The 16,981-nt window shown below is 39.2% G+C and overlaps 1 protein-coding gene across 1 annotated transcript; it reads right to left on the bottom strand.

The window, feature by feature from the left end:
• Positions 1 to 15,616: 15,616 nt before the first annotated feature.
• LOC112163729 lies at positions 15,617 to 16,219 on the bottom strand. The gene has a single exon (XM_024300004.1). The coding sequence runs from the start codon at positions 16,217 to 16,219 to the stop codon at positions 15,617 to 15,619; it is 603 nt and encodes a 200-aa protein (XP_024155772.1).
• Between the last annotated feature and the right edge of the window lie 762 nt (positions 16,220 to 16,981).

A 16,981-nucleotide genomic window follows, 5' to 3' on the forward strand; every position in this document is an offset into this window, starting at 1 on the left:
CGGGTACGTATGTTGGGTCTGACTGGCTATTTGGGGTACCAATGTGATTGTTTCGGAAAGTTGGGTATGAAAATTTAGAATGGACCATAGTTGGAGTACTGTTTATATTTTTTTCCCATCAATATAAGGCAGTGGCTGGGAGTATTAATTTCCATTCATGAGCTTCATGGAATATTTCCTCCAAAAAAATAATTAATAATTTCATATCTGTCCACATTAGGAAAATGCAGTGCATGCCAAAAAAAAAAACAATTAATAACTTCCTCCAAAAAAATAATTAATAATTTCATATCTGTACACATAAGGAAAATGCTTCTGGCCCTATATATGGAGATGAATTTCTTATTGACAACGCATATATGAAAACTTGCCACCATTTACCATCCAAGGTAAAGCTTGAGGCAATTTCAATTGCATTTTCACCTAATATCATCGACCTCCATATTTTTACATCTAATTTTTTTTTTTTGATAAGTTTCTACACTCTAGATTGTCTAATTGCTATTTTTTTTTCTTCGTGAACTATGTTGATCAAGTTCTTGTCTCAGTCAAAATAACTTCAAGTTTGATGTTCAAAGTTCAAATACATCACTTATTGCTTTCATATCTGCATAAGTTAAATTCAGTACTGCACTTCTATTTTATATGTGCACTTTGAATGGCATAATCTACATAACACTGTCATTTAGGTTTACATTGCTGCCCTTTCAGGCAAGATTATCTTTGCTCATTTTTCCTACAGGCAAGATTATCTTAAATGTATTGAATAGAACATATACTTTGCACGCAACCGTATCACATGAACACACATATAATCACGATGCAAAACTGAGGAAATCAAAGCTATAAAATTTAGACTTCACATCAGCACTTAGAACCTTATTTGCTTGCAGAACTGAAATGCAATGCATATGCAACATTTTCTACCGTCAACCCTTTCTTGGTGTTGATGACAGTTATAAATCAGGAAAGGAGTACTTATTAAATAACAGTACAAAATAAACTAAGATGAATAGTGACATTTGACTATCATGCAGGTTTAGCAATTTTTCTAGACAATTGATAGAGAAGGATAAGATTTGTGTAGATGAGTTTTACCTGCATGGACTGGAAAGCTTCCAGTCATGTGCCTCTTCAAGTAAAATTTTTATTCGTCTCTGCAAAAGGTAGATACTGTGTTTAAAGGGAAAAAAATGCAAACAGTACCCGACCTTTGGCCCACTAGTAACTTTAGTACCTGACAAAAAAAAAATATCACTTTGGTACCTGAAGTTCGGACCCCGACCCAATATTAGTACCTAAAACACTGTTGGCCGTTACAGCGTTAGCCATGTGGCAAACTTTGAGGGGTATTCTCGTCCCTTCACTCAATCTCTTCTTCTTCCTCTTGCTTTCTTCGTCTTCTTCTTCCTCCCAACTCTCCTTATTTCTCTCAATCTCTTCTTCTTCCTCAAGCTTAGATTTCCAATCCAGCCACCCACACCATGCCAATCAAATCTCGCCGCATAATCCACCATTCTCCGTTGCCGTCGCCATAACCCTAGCTCAAACTTCACCCTAAACAAGGCTGAGAGAGAAAGAAAGAGGTTCGTACTTTGCAGCCATAGAAGGAGTTCGGCTCTGAAATTGGACGAGTTTGGGTCTGTGGTTGAGCCAGGTACTACCCATTGCTTCACCTTCATTCCCCAATTTCATCGTCTCTCTTTTCAACTCTTAATGCTCAATCTCCCATTGCAATTCGCAGTCCTTTGCCAGAAACATATGACAAATTTGAGGTGGAAGAGGAGGAAGAAGAAGGCTTTTCTTGCTATTTTGAACAAATAGCTTCCTCTCCTCATCGCCGACGTCTTTCTGGGGTCAGATTTTCCAGCCGGCAACTCAGGAAAATGAATTGAAGCTGGAAAGCTTTGTGTTTTAGATGAATTCAGGTTGTTCTTCGACGAATTCCGGTGACTGATTGGGATGCATGAGGTATAGAAATCACTCTCCTCTTCACGCTCTACATGATGGGTATCATTGGTTTTTGAATTCGATCAAGTTTTGATTAACTGGGTTTTAGTTGGTTTCGGGGTCTGACACAAGTACCATCACCGGTAGCTTTTCTGGCTTCGTCGCTTCACCATTGACGGTATGTGAGGTATTGTGGGGGGCATTTTGATCGGAGTTGTATGGCAGTGAAAATTCATGGGTAAGGACCCAAGACTTTGCCTCTTCGTCTGAGTAAGCAGCAACTAGGCTCAGCAAACCTCAAAGGATAATAAATCCTAGGAAGAATGCTGTTGATTTCTTCCCAACAGCTCCTCTCCATGTTCACGGCAGTGAATTAGAGTGCAATTTTAGTAAAGGCTTGGCAAGATGTGCATGGCGTGGGAGCTAGAAAAGCACGAGTTTCGGAAGAAGAAATTCCCGCAGTGATTGGTGGATTAGTTGAGGTATTTGGTATAAGGGATATAAGTTGGGAATGGTAGAGGGCTAAGGATGGATTTGGGAGAGAAGAAGCATGGCAGAGGAGATCTTTATACAATAAAGCATGATAAGTTTGAATCTACATGAAGGTAAAGGAGTTTCTAGGTTTGGGAATGGTTTTTGGGAGAATGAGGGAATTGTTTGGGCTGTTTAGTGGTTAGCTTGTGTTGCCATCCCCTTTTTCACAACAGCTATCACCATCGATTTATAGAGTAGTGGTGGCTTAGGTCTGCTGCTATTCCCAGGAATCCTACTGCTGTGTTTCCAGGATTCTGGTGTCCTCAAGTTCTCATTGCTAATTCCAAGAATCCTGCTGTTGTGATCCCAGGATTCCTACTGCTGTGATCCTGCTGCTGTTGTGATTCCAAGGTTTTGCTGCTGGGATAAGAGAGGTCATTGTTTTGTCTCGGTTCAAAGGTATAGTTTTGGTAATTGTGTAAAAGAATGTAGTATGGTATTTGAGATGTATGGTTATTAAGTAAAATGGTTTGGTGTTGGGTAAAAGAAGTGTTGCTGTGATTAGGGATTTTTGGGTTCTTTCTTCTTCACTCACCCATAATCAGAATTGGGCTGTTGGGCTTGAATTTCAGTCCCCAAGCCCGAAATTACCAACAAGCCTAAAACTAATAATGGGTCTCATGCATTTCCGTTACCTTCCACACGACACCTGCTCTTGCAAGCCCCAAATGCGTGAATGTGGCTGGGGTCCACATGCGTGGCATGATGATTGTCGTTATAATTTGTTTATTAGGCTCGAGAAATGAATTGGGCCTGATAGCTGGATTTTTGGGCATCAACATTAGCCCCCTTGATTATGTAGGCTATGCAATGACTATGAAATAGGCTACATAATCAATAAGAAGGTAACCCAAGGTAAGCATGAAAACCACGTGTATAGAAGCATGAAATTTGAAAGAGTTAGTTGCATGAGAGCTTGAAGTGTTCGCATGATTTGTTTTAAGGAAGAGCGCATGTGTTTACGAGGATCATGAAGAAAATAAGTAAGCATACGATAATGAGAATGAGTTAAGTAAAAGTAAAATTAATAATGAATTAGAGTAAAATAAGAGTGAGTTTGAAAGTAAAGCATGTGCGATATTGAATGAAGAGTGAGAATAATATGGTAAAAACTAGTAGAATAATTGTGAACACAAGAAGATGATCAAATCTTTAAATATAATGAAAAATGTGTGAATGGTCTAGTATAGCTTGTGGAAAATAAGTAAGCAATGAGCAAGTGAGGATAATCACGAGATTTAGAAAACAATTGTTCTTTCGAAAATGAGAAACATGAGTATTAGATGACCGAGTAATTTTGGCGAGTGAGAATAATAAGCTAAAGAAGAGTAGAAATGATTTTTGACTTCAAAGTTGATAACAAAGAGCATAACAATAAAAACATTTGCAAAATAATTGACAAATGAAAAGAAAGTTAAAACAAAATAGGTAAGTATATGTGTGAAATATGATACATGGCAAGAGTAAAGTAGAGCGTGCAAAATGAAAATAGCGAGCATATAAAGTATTTAAAAGATAGAATAGGCATTTGAATTTGGCTTATAGATATGCTTGATGGTTTGCGCTGCACGATGTGTAAAAAGATATATTTTCTTTGGTTGGCTTATGCATGCTTGATTATGTGCTTGGCATGTGTAGAATGAGAGTTTGTTTTTATGCTTTACTTAAATTTTCTTGAGCTTGTGGCAACTATGCTTAGGCATGTGTTTAGGCATGTGCATTGATGGTTTCGGCTTGAAGTTGCCTTAATCATTTGACAAACCAAGGGAGAGTGCGAGGAATTTGAAATGTATATGCTTATGCTTGGCATGACTCCCATATGGTTTCGGATATATGCATGACCTTGAAAAAGAGGGGCTTGGCATGAGCTTGTGTAAGGCTCGGCATGCCTCTTTTGGTCATGAATCCGCTTGGCATTGTGTTTAGCTTGGCGTGGGCTTGAATATGGATTAGCTTGTTGCATATACGACTTAGCATATGAATTGGTGATATGCATGAAAAGAAAAATGAATGATAAGAGTTCTCTTAAATATTTTGAACAATCAAGAGAGAGGGCATGGGCCTTTGTTTATGGACTATCTTATTCATTTAAAGAGATGAGGCTAACAGGTAAATATGCTTGGCCTGAGCTTTTTAATAAGGATATGTTCTTTTCTCATGTTGTTGCAGGGTAAATGATGAGGTAAGGCCAAATTCCCCCTTTTATCACCAAATCAGTGGTTTAAGATTGGGAAATGCTATGTGGAATATGTGCTTCTCTAATTCAATACCAAGGCTGATAGATTGGGGGATGGGTTGAGCTCCAAGAGGTAAGATGAGTACTGCAGTAGGAGTTTTGGCCATGGCAAAGAGCTTTCTATTATGGTGTGAGACATGACTGGGAGCTGCGGGGAGAAAGAATAATCCCATAAATCATAATATTAAGGCTAGCATCGGTTATTTGGCGTGAAGAAATGCTTGGAATGAACATCATATTGACATTAGGATCACATGCATGGCCATAGTGGAAAATACTTGACCATGGTCTGTCCATAATTCTAGCTAAAATCTTGAGAGAGAGATGTTGGCTTGTCGACACGTAAAAGAGGGGCATTTTGAAAGATATATGGTTGAGCTACAGAATAGGATGATCACATGAATGCATTTTACAAGAACCCTAAACAAGACCATCATCACTTAGCCCCCAAGTGTCATAGCATATCATTTAAGATACTGGTTGCTTTTGGAGAGTGATGATGAAGACTGCCTCTTGCTTGAAATTGGCTTGATTGAGTATTGATTGCTTGCTCGAATGGTTTTGGCTTGATTGATTGCTTGTTCTAATGGTTTTAACTTGATTGAGTATTGCTTGATGCTTGATTGAGTATTGCTTGAATATAGCTTCACTAATGCTTTGTGTTTTTTTTTCTTTGTCTAGACTGAGTTTGGTACCATTACCGAGACCGTGTTGGAGTGGTAAGTTACAGATGTCGATTTCGAGAAGGGAACTTGGGCATTTCTTGTACTGCTGTGATGCACGAGTCAAACTATTATGGTTTAGCTGGACAAACAGGCACCAAAAATCCTTTGCGTGCATTTCTTCAATACTTGCAATAATAGAGTTGTTTGTGCGTAGGACTTCATGTGCGTCGGTGACTGATTTGGCATTGTATACAAAGTAGCCTCATAAGGGCGATGGTACCTTCTAAAAAAGGGATAAGCAATTAGCGCTTTGTTTAGACAATCTGATTGGCTAATTGGACATGATCTGTTTGTATATTTTGCATGCAGATATGTAGGTGAATGTCTAGCATTACTATTGTGGAGACAACAGCATGAATCAAACAACTCTTTCAATTTCTCAAAGAGTAATGTAATCAGCTCTGACAAAATTGCATGCTTTAACATGGAGAAATGTGAGAATCATAGTGTACGTGTCGACTAGTAGATTTGTTTTGCATGAAAATAGTGCACAGGTGATCATGCCTCACACAAGATGTTTTCTCATTATGATTTGTATAGTAAAGCATTGTGGCCTAGTAGCACATGGGCATGGGGCTGTAGCTCATTATGGAATGTGCTTTGTTATCTAGTAGTCGAGTACACAATATTATGCAAAAGAACAATCTAGTGATGCTTGGTGGCATGTTGCCCATGTGAAAAATCAGCATGCATTACAGTGTCAGAGTTGTCATAATTTGAACTCAAAGTGACATAATTATTAATTTATATATATACTTCAACCAATATGCACCATGTAATGGTGGATAACCCATCATGTATAAAAGAATATATATACCTTTAGCATTTTTATAGGGATGTTCTAAAGAGGACCTCCTCATACTTGAAATTGTAGGACCCTCATATGTTTAGCACGTAGTTTAATAATTTGAACCGTTCATTCTCTAGTTACATATACACAATGAATTTTACAAAAAGTCAGCCAAATTGAAAAACGTTTAACTTAATTAATACCATGTTATCAGACAGACTACCTTTGTTGGGAAATTCTAGTGTAGTGGTGGGTATCTCATACCCACATTTACAAAAGTGAGAACAAATTTTGTTGTCAAAGTTGTAATTTGAGTCCTACTTTGTGTAATCTTAGTTCTAATAATGGTAATTACACCTCTTACGACATTTTACAAGTTTTTGAACAAATTTTTTGTCAATGTTGTAATCTGAATTCTAATAATGGTAATTACACCTCTTACGACATTTTTACAAGCTTTTGAACAAATTCGTTGTCAATGTAGTAATTTTTGTTTAACTATATGTAAATAGTGTAAATGAATATGGTAACTTTTGTTCTCAGTGTTGTAATTTTGGTTCAAATACTTGTAAATTTTTGTTCAAATAGTTGTAAATGAGGGTATCCCATACCCACCAGTACACTAGCTTGTCTCAAGAAACAAAATCAATAAAAATGGACTCTTTAGCAAGCCATATAAAAGGCATATATACGCTATATATATATATATATATATATATATATATATATTTGGTACTCACCTAAAGAACTCTTTCCATTATGTCCATGTCCAATATATTGGGTTTGAATCCAACCCCATTGCCTGTAATCGAATGAGGACCTATTACCATTGCAATAATAAGTCAAACAGGACAATAGACCTTTACCTCAAAAACTCTACAACCCTCATACTGACTCTACAAAGTATTTAGGAAAGAAAGAATTTGAAATAAGGTAAAACCAGTAAAAAAATATGAAGTCAAGCATTGGTCTACCTGGTTTACCACCATTTAGTATATTATTACTTTCAACAGGTTCCACTCCATATATCTATCATGACAGAAGAAGATTGAACATTACGAATTGAAGAAATAAAATAGAAGATCTGGTTAACATCTGCTCTCTGGTATGCGCTACACGCGCATTCCCCAAACCCCTCAGCCGTTACTACATCGATCTGAACTCCGATTGGCCGCTGACCTTACCTTCTCCGGCTCTATCAAGGTACTGGTGGCGACGTTGGCTTTCGTGTTCTCCGCCCTTCCACCGGGAAGCGGCAGAGCTAGTGATTCCCAAATGTTACAAAGAAAACGAACTAAGAAGGGTGGAGATATCTCTACGGATCTTGAAGCCCTTCGCATGGAGGACCTTGATTCTACTGTCAAGGCTGCTCTCCCTCACTTCTCTGATGCGAGCTATGCTAGCAAGCTCAAAAACCCAGTCGATCGCTACAGTAAGACGATGATGGAGGATTTCGAGTTCACCGATGAGGACTGTACCTACACCCAAGGCAAGCACGGCCAAAATGTCTTGTTCTCAAAGAAGGTACACAACAAACTTGATTATGATTGGCGTTGTGCTGTGGTGGTTAAGCTCATGGGTAAACCAAACTCTACAAACACTTTTGATTTCATGCTTAAGGGCTTAAGAAGGAAGTGGCAAGTCAAAGGGGGCTGGCAATTAATTGATCTGCCTAACGATTTCTTCATTGTTAAGTTCAATTTAGAGGAACATATGAACTATGTTCTCTGTGGTGGACCTTGGATTTTGGTTGGGCAGACCTTAATTGTTAGGAAATGGAGGCCTGATTTTGACCCTATGAGCGAGGTAATTGGTAAAATGGCTTTATGGGTTAGAATCTGTGGTCTACCTGTGAAATACTTCAAGGATTACACTGTTGCTAAAATTGGGAAAGTGCTTGGTGATGTTGTTAAGGTAGATCAGGTCACTATAGGCCAAGCCAGAGGGAAATTTGCCAGAGTATGTATTGAAATTGATCTTAACAAACCTCTTAGGCCTTTTGTTGAAGTGGAATCTGTGGCTTACAATGTTATATATGAGGGAATCTCTCTGATAAGCTTTGAATGTGGTTGTTATGGTCATGCCAAAGATAAGTGCCCTTCTATTGCTATTGACCCTAGTGCTCTAAACCCTGTTAACAACACTAATGATCACATCATGGATTCTGCTGAAAAGGAGGGTTTAAGGCATGACTCTGATGGCCATGATGATCAGGCTTCTGTGTTCAAGGAAGATATGGGTCCCTGGATGCTAATGAACTACAGGAATAAGAAGAAAAGTATTGAGGCTAATGGTCCTAAGAAGAATGCCAACAAGGGCTCTAGGTTCACAATGCTGCAAGATGAGGCTGCTACTGATGATGTTGAACCTGAGACTCCCTGACACTTCTGTAAAAACATCAACTATACCCATTGTGAAACTCTATACCAGCTTCCAAGAGAAGAAGAAGAAGAACCTGAATAAGGCCACCCCTGCCAAACCTGGCTCATCTACTATTTCTAATGTTACTGGTATTAGTACTTCTGCATCTGAAAGCCTGAAGACTGGTCCTCGAGTCCCAATGAAAGATGTATCTAATGTTGAGAGCAGCTGTGGATCCAAATCTACTATGCAATATCAAAGAAAATCTAAGGATATTGTTTCTTCTGTTGCCAAATACCAGCCTAACGTTCTCAAAAAGCTTTCCTTTGAGAATGTGTTTGGGAATGGAATTTCTGCAATATTTGGTCACTGCCCTCCTGAGGGGAGTATGTTGGAAGCTAGAACTGAACCATCTATCTCTCAGGCCTCTGATTGTTTTGTTGAGGAGACCTTTGCTAACAATAGCAATTTGACCGGTGAGGACAACCAGCCTCCCCAAGTTGGGGAAGGTTGTAGTAAATATGCACCTTTTATCCAGAACCTTGTTTCTCTTTATAGACTTATGACTGCAAATAGTAATAGGATGATGATGCAAAATATCACAGCAAGAAAAAACCACAGCACACGAACACAGAATTTTATACAGGTTCGACAAAAACTTTGCCTATGTCCTCTGTGTGATCTCCCTTGAGAATCACTAGCACTATGGAGAATAACAACTTGATTACAAGTACTTATTGAAATCCCTATGCTAATCTCCAACCCCTTTGCTAGATCTCTTTATCACCCTTGGCTCTCCCTGCCCCTATGTTTGTATGTTAACTGAGAACTCTCTGAGATCTCTCTTTTGATCTCTTCTCTGATCTGAGGACACATTATGTGACCTCCTTGTAGCCCTATTTACAGATTATAGGTGCTGGTTACAAACATGTCACATTAGGATTCCTAAAACTATTAGAACAAGGAAAGAGAGCTAGCTTTCCTATTTCTAACTAAAATAGAACTTACTTTCCAGGTCTAAATCAATAGGAATAACTCTTCCTATTCCAAAACCCATTAGGATACTAGAAGAATTCCTGTGCGCACTAATCTTCATTTACCTATCTGGTTTTGCCTTGAATTCTAATCAACTTTAGGCATATCAACGAGCCAAATTCACATCAATCTCCACCTTTGGTGAGTTGATACCAAAGTGATTGCTGCAACCTCCAGGATATCTTGTACTTCTTGAAGTAATCCTGAAACCTTCAAGAACCTTCACCTTGGCAAAAGTCTATTTGCCTCAACGCACATCAATCTCAACAAGCTATAAGATTGAGCAGGTTCAAGTAACACTTGAACTCCTTCATGGCAATGGTCCTGGTCAAACAATCTGAGACATTCTCCCTTGAATGAACTTTCTCAGTTTGACCCAACCTTCGCTGCGAAAACCACGAACATCATCATGTTTCGACTCTACTTGAAACACTTGATTCATTGTCAAATTGATGACCCTATTCTTCACCACAACTTCTTGTTGAATTTCAAACTCACTCATTAATCCATTACGCCATAATGCTTCTGCGGAAGCTTCTGTTAGTGCCATGCAATCTACTTCAGTGGTAGACAATGTCGTAGCTGATTCTTTAGTTGCTCTACAACTCACTAAACCTTCACCACAAGTAACGACATAACTTGTTGCAGGTCTTCTCTTGTCTAAGTCTCCTGCCAAATCTAAACCCTCATGATCAGCATTGCATGCTTGTTCTTGTTGTCTTTCAAACACAAATCCATGCTCCTTGGTGTCTCTTAAGTAATACAGAATCCACTTCACTGCTTGCCAGTGTCATCTACCCGGATTTGCCATATACTTTGACACAATGCTCAATGCTTGAGCTAAACCTGGTCTTGTGAAGATTCTAGCGTACATAAGACATCCCACTACTCTTGCATAAGACACATTCATCATCTCATCTAACTCCTCCGTAGATGATCTCTGCACACTCAACTGGAAGTGTGCTACTTGTGGAGTAGACACGGATTCATATAACAGCCATATTTTTCCCGCTTCTTTGTCCCTCCTTATCTTCACTCCTAGGATCTGTTGTGCAGCTTCGAGATCCTTTATGTCGAACTCCTTCCCTAGTTGTGTCTTAAACTTTGGAATTCTAGACATATCCTGACATGTAGTTAACACGTCACCTAAATAAAGTAGCAATAGTAAAACCATACTATCCTTGAACACATGATAATAAACGCAGCTATCCGCTGGTGAGATTTGGTCATAATCAACCTTTACTTTTTGCAAATACTTCTTGGCCAATACCCGAGCTTTGAATCTCATGGCTTCCTCATCATGCATTCCTTCCTTTTTCCTATAAACCCACTTACAGCCAACCTGATTTCTTTCTTTAGGCTTAGGAACCGACTCCTGAACCAAGTCCTTCTATATGGACTTCTTCAACTGTTCTAACATAGCTCCTCTCCAAGTTTCCCGTACATCATTTGCTATAGCTTCCTGATACGTGGTTGGATCTCCTGGACTCAAACTTAAAGCATACTTGTCCAATGCTATGCTCCTCTGAAACTCCTGCCCAAGTGACTAACGAACTGAGTCGTAGGTTCGTAGTGCTAATTGCTCTACCTGAGAATAGTCTCGTATAGACCTTGTAGAATCATGACACTTTTCATCTTCCTCTACCATAATGTGAAGTTATCCTTCCCATTCAACATAATGGGCATCACATTGCTGCCTGCATCCGGCTTGTCATCTGCCATCTTAGAAAAACCTTGAACCTGGCTCTGATACCTCTTTGTAGTAAATATGCACCTTTGAAGCGTCTCTGAAATGGGAACTAATCTCCCTAAATTTAGACAAATAAAACTCTGATTAAAGAAAAAAAAAACGAGAAGATTACATTAATTCAAAACGTCTATTGCCCCAGTAGACGCTTTAACATATGTCTATTGCCTCAATAAAACTTTTTTTTTCTTTCCTTTTTTCTTTTCTTCCGGGCCTTCTGCCCCAATATATATATTGTTAAACTAGATTTGGACACCCAGAAAATGCTCTGAGCACCCACAAAAATTGATTTCAGGCGAGAGAACCAGTTGAGGCTCCGCGATCTATTCCCAAATTTTTGATGAGGCTTCGGTCACCGAAACCATCCTCTAATCCTTGGAACATGATGGCGGCGAGGGTGATGCTGTTGGTGATCTGGTGGAGATTCTTCGCTGTCACCAACGATTACTCCATGTTTTTTCAATTATGCACGGAATTAGTGAAGTTTTTGAATTTCCACAAAACCCAACTCAGAGACCAATTCAGAGTCAAATGGAGAGAGAGAATTTATATTCCTTGCGTACCGGAATCGGTGCTGCAGATATATTTCCGTGATTTCACAAGGCTCAGGTTCGGGTTGAAGAAGGAGACGGCTGTGATTCGGGAGATGGCCTCACGCATTGTGAAGGAGCTCTCTGCATCGCTCGAGGAGCTAAAACGGTGTCGTCCAACGAAGGGATGAGTGCAGGGAAGAAGGTCGGGATCAGACTCGGAGTGATCGTCGGGGTTGGGTTGGTCGAACTCAACATTTATAATCAAAATTCTAGTCGTCGTCGTCGACGGCGTCCTTGCAGAGAGAGAGAGAGAGAGTGCCAGAGTGGCAACATGTAATTTTTATTTTTTTGGAGCCCAAAATAGTCATTTAGCTATTAATTTGTGTTAATGGGAATAAAAATATGTTGTTAGGGTAAATGAGATAATTTTGGCTAATTTTGGTGCTTTGGGTCAAGGACCCTTAAATAAAAAAGGATTTTGTCCCTTTACACTAATTTAAGGAATTTTTTACTCCCTTACACCACTCACTTATTTTTTTTCTCACTTACCCATAATAACTCTTATAAGTTGTTCCCTATTATCCAATTAAGTTATATATTTATTTATTTTTGAGACTATTTTGCCCTCACTCGTTTGTCACATAGAGAGAAAATGAAAGAGATAGAAGCCATAGGAGACTTCGCCAAAGGTAGGCGGACTCCTGTCGAGGTCCTCGGAATCCTGAATCTGGTTGCCGAACTCTGCCAGAAACATTGCCGGAGGTCCCCAAAGAGGTCGTCGGAGATCTCATAGGTCGCCAAGGACTTTTATTGCCCCCCAATATAAACTTTTTTATTTAAGGGCAATAAAAGTTTCTAATCTTCTTAAAATTAGACAAATAAAACTTTGATTGAGGAAGAAGATGAGGAGATTATATCAATTCGAGACCTTTTATTGAGGGGCAATAAAAGTTTATTGGAGGCAATAAATCAATAAAAAATTTATTACCCTCAATAAAAGCAGGAAAACTACTACTCAATTACTCTTTTGTGGTGTACTACTACTCAATTATCTTTTGTCAGTATAATAAACATGATATATAATATATATAATCAAAACTGCAATATTATCTTTTGTCTATATTTCAAGATTCAAATCATTGTAGGTGGTGGTGTCCTAGCTAGATAGAGCATCAAATTGCTGGCAGTTGATAGCTCACACTAATACACCACAAATGCAAACACTACTGAAAGAAACCAATTAACAAACAAATCTTTTTCTTGACCTAAAAACAAAAAAACAAACAAACCAAAAAAACCGCATCCAAACAGATGCCTATATTTCTCTCTTAGAGCAAGTTCAGCGGAGCAATTGGTGCTTGGGCACCAAGTCAAACAGTGACCCAAGTCACCAAATTTCCACTGTTGTTCCTTCCACCGGGGTTGGGGCAAGAGAGCAGTGGCTGACCCAAGTCAAGAGCTCGGGCAGTATGGTGACTAAGTTGATGACCCAGGCCTCCACTGTGGTGACTGAGGATAGACGCGCCTGGCAATAGAGGTGAGCTGCAGTTTCTTGTCGTGTAGCAGAAAGGAGGCGAGCAGCGCGTGGAAGCCCAAAAGCTATCGGCTGGAGATGTGACGTGGCAATTAGCCGTTGGGGCTTGCAATTTAAATGCAATGGTCCACAGATCTGGACCGTTAGTTCTAATTATATGAGGGATCCTATGGTATATAATTAAGGAGATATTTATTTGCTGCGGTGATTTAAAAAAAAATATATATATTAACGGTTACATTTACAACGTTAACAATAAAATTATAACCAAAATTTCCTATAAATAGCTCACCTCCTATTTTACTTCTCACACCAAAAAAATCATCTTTCTTCCTCAAAATTTGTTGTTCCTTCTCCTCATAGCTTTCATACTCTACAATTTTTTGATTCCAATATGAGTGTACGAGGCAATACGATTGTCCAACCCGTAGGAGATCCAAGTATTGACGGGACACGTTGGCAGACTATTGAAGACATTCAATTATGCAAGTCTTGGAGGGCTGTTAGCCAAGATCCGTCAAAGGTTACGGAACGAAGAAAAGATGATCTATGGATAGATGTATGTCAACACTATGCCAAACATTGGGATAGATATGTCTGATCATTGCAAGCTTTTCAAGGGAGGTGGAAAACCTTGAAAGTCAAACTTTATGCTTGGCATTGTGCGTTAAGGCAAGCGAAAAGTTGGTACAAGAGTGGTGCGAATTTGATTGATGAGGTATGAATTTGTAGTGTAACACGAATATTAATTTTTATGGTTCTTTTAGTGTATATTAAAATTTAATTAGTTGATACATCTTACTTTAAATTATTAGTTGAAATATTTTGTTGATAATTATACTTTAAATTATTAGTTGATAATTATACTTCAAATTAGTCCTTCATAATCATACTTTAGACTTCATTTTATTTAAATTATACATTATACTCACCTTATACTTAAATAGTTGATACATTGTACCTCGTTTATATTTGTACTAATAGATTTATACTTTTTTGTTTAAATTAAATAGCGACGTCAAGCACAAGATTTGTGGAGAGCTGTGATAACCAAATCGAAAGGAAAACCAAAAAAAGGTGATTTCATTAGTTTAGAATGTTATGAGATTGTTAAGGGGTTTCAACAATTTGATGACATTCCAAACCATTCCTCTTCGGCTGGAGGAACCTCCAGGGGAGGAACTGAACAGATGCACACACAACAATCCGTTCCTGATTCTCATATCCAGTTGGACATAGATGCAAATGAGGTAAACGCTGATGCAACTCCCAATCCTTCGGTGAGGCCTCAAGGAGAGAAGGCTGCCAAAGAAGCTCTTCGGAAAGGAAAGAAAGCATCTAATGATTCCAGTCTTCTGACAGCCGCTGTGGAGACTATAGCAACCAACCAAACATCAATGCTGTCTGCCAAGGAGAAACGTGATGAGGAATATGCTCGACATCTCCGTGACCAACAACAACGAGATTATATACGCTTGCAATTGGATATTCAAGAGAGGGAATTCAAAATTCAAGAGAGTGAAGACCGTATTATGGAGATGGACACAAGTAAGATGACGCCAACCAAAAAGAATTATTGGCAAAGAAAACAAAAAAAAAATTTGAGGAGAAAGAAGCTGAAGATGCAACCCGTGGATCTAACATCCCACAACCACCATTCACCGGTGGATATTATCCACAACCTCCTTTCCCCGGTGGCTATCCACAACCACCATTCCCCGGTGGGTATTATCCACAATCTCATTTCCCCGGTGGTTTTCCACAACCAACATTCACCGGTGGCTTCCCACAAACACCATTCACCGGTGGCTATCCACAACCACCATTCACCGGTGGAGTCCCTTCCCCACCTTTCTCTTCGGGTGAATCCACCAACCCCAACCATATGGATGACCCCACAAACACAAATTGGATTCCTAATGAAGATGAGGATTAGGAAAATTAGGGAGTTATATATTTTAAATAATTGTATTGTTATGATTCCAATGATTGGTTTTTCACTTATGTAATATTAGATTGATGAAATGAAGATTTATTTGAATAATACCTTTACAAATGAAAAGCTAAATGAAACCACAAAATATAATTAAAAACATAAAAACTAAAGTAGAAACTACACAAACATAATTAAAAACATAAAAACTAAATGAAAACACACACAAATAGCAGATCTAGATACTCCTATTGCCTTGAAATTCCCAAAAGTGTTGAATGATGTTTTCCTGAAGGTTGGAGTGACTGTGCACAGATCTAATTTGTTGGTAACGGTCCATGAATCCGTTCATATGATGAGTATCTTTACCAACAGGATCAAAGTCTCTACCGGTTGGTCCCTCCCATACCTCAGCAATCTTGGGCCTCATATTGTTATCCTCCTCATCATCGGACTCCAACTCAGGTCGTTCATTTTCGACAATCATGTTATGTAATATAATACACGTCAACATGATGTATCGAAGGTCCTCTTTATGCCACCCACGAGCAGTTCCTCTAACAATACCAAACCGTGACTGTAATATACCAAAACATCTTTCTACATCCTTCTTATACCCCTCTTGAGCCTTTGCAAACTCGATTTCCTTGGGGCGTGTAGGATTTCGAACAATTTTCAAGAAAGTAGCCCATCGAGGATAAATACCGTCGGCAAGATAGTACCCTAAACTGTGAGCTCTATTGTTAACTTGGAATTGGATCAGACGTGCTCTACCGATGGTAAGCTCATCAAACAACGGAGACTTTGCCAAGATGTTCAGGTCGTTGCATGCCCCGGGCATTCCAAAGAATGTGTGCCAAATCTAGGTGTCGTAAGATGCGACTGCTTCCAGGATGATAGTGGGGATCTGTTTCCTACCACTATATTCTCCAGCCCAGCCTGTCGGACAATTCTTCCATTGCCAATGCATACAATCGATGCTCCCGATCATTCCTGGAAAACATCTCCTCTCACCTTTGACAAGAAGTCGTCTGAGGTCGACAGCAGTAGGAGCGCGGAAGTATTCTGCTGAGTAAAGATCAACAATTCCTCGTGCAAATCGCTGAAGGGTTGCGACGGAGGTGGGTTTCGCCATCCGACAATACTCAGCACATTGATCTGCCCCTGCACCGTAAGCAAGTATTTGCAAGGTAGCTGTCATCTTCTGCTCTGGAAGCAGTCAAACTTTGCCAGTAGCATCTGACCTTTGAACAAAGTAACGATCATATTGGCAAAGGTCAGTAGATATACGCTTGAAGAGATTGAGACTCATCCTGTAACGTGTTCGGAACTCACAATCTTTGAACACTGGCCGGTCGACAAAGTAGTCGGCCAACATACTTTTGCCCCTTTCTTCTCTAAGTCGTTCCTCATTTGGTGCACGAAACCGCACCCTCGGTGTTGGTTTCCAGATTCTTCTGCGACTGCAGCAATGACAATGGCGTTGCTGGCCATCATCTCTTCATCATCTTCATCCTGAGACCGTCGAATTTGATCCCACAAATTGTTCATTGAAACGAGGAAAATTTAGGAAATATGTAATGCTAGAGATATGAAAAGGGTG

The sequence above is a fragment of the Rosa chinensis genome, chromosome 5 (assembly GCF_002994745.2).
Source record: "Rosa chinensis cultivar Old Blush chromosome 5, RchiOBHm-V2, whole genome shotgun sequence".
Lineage (NCBI taxonomy): Eukaryota > Viridiplantae > Streptophyta > Magnoliopsida > Rosales > Rosaceae > Rosa > Rosa chinensis.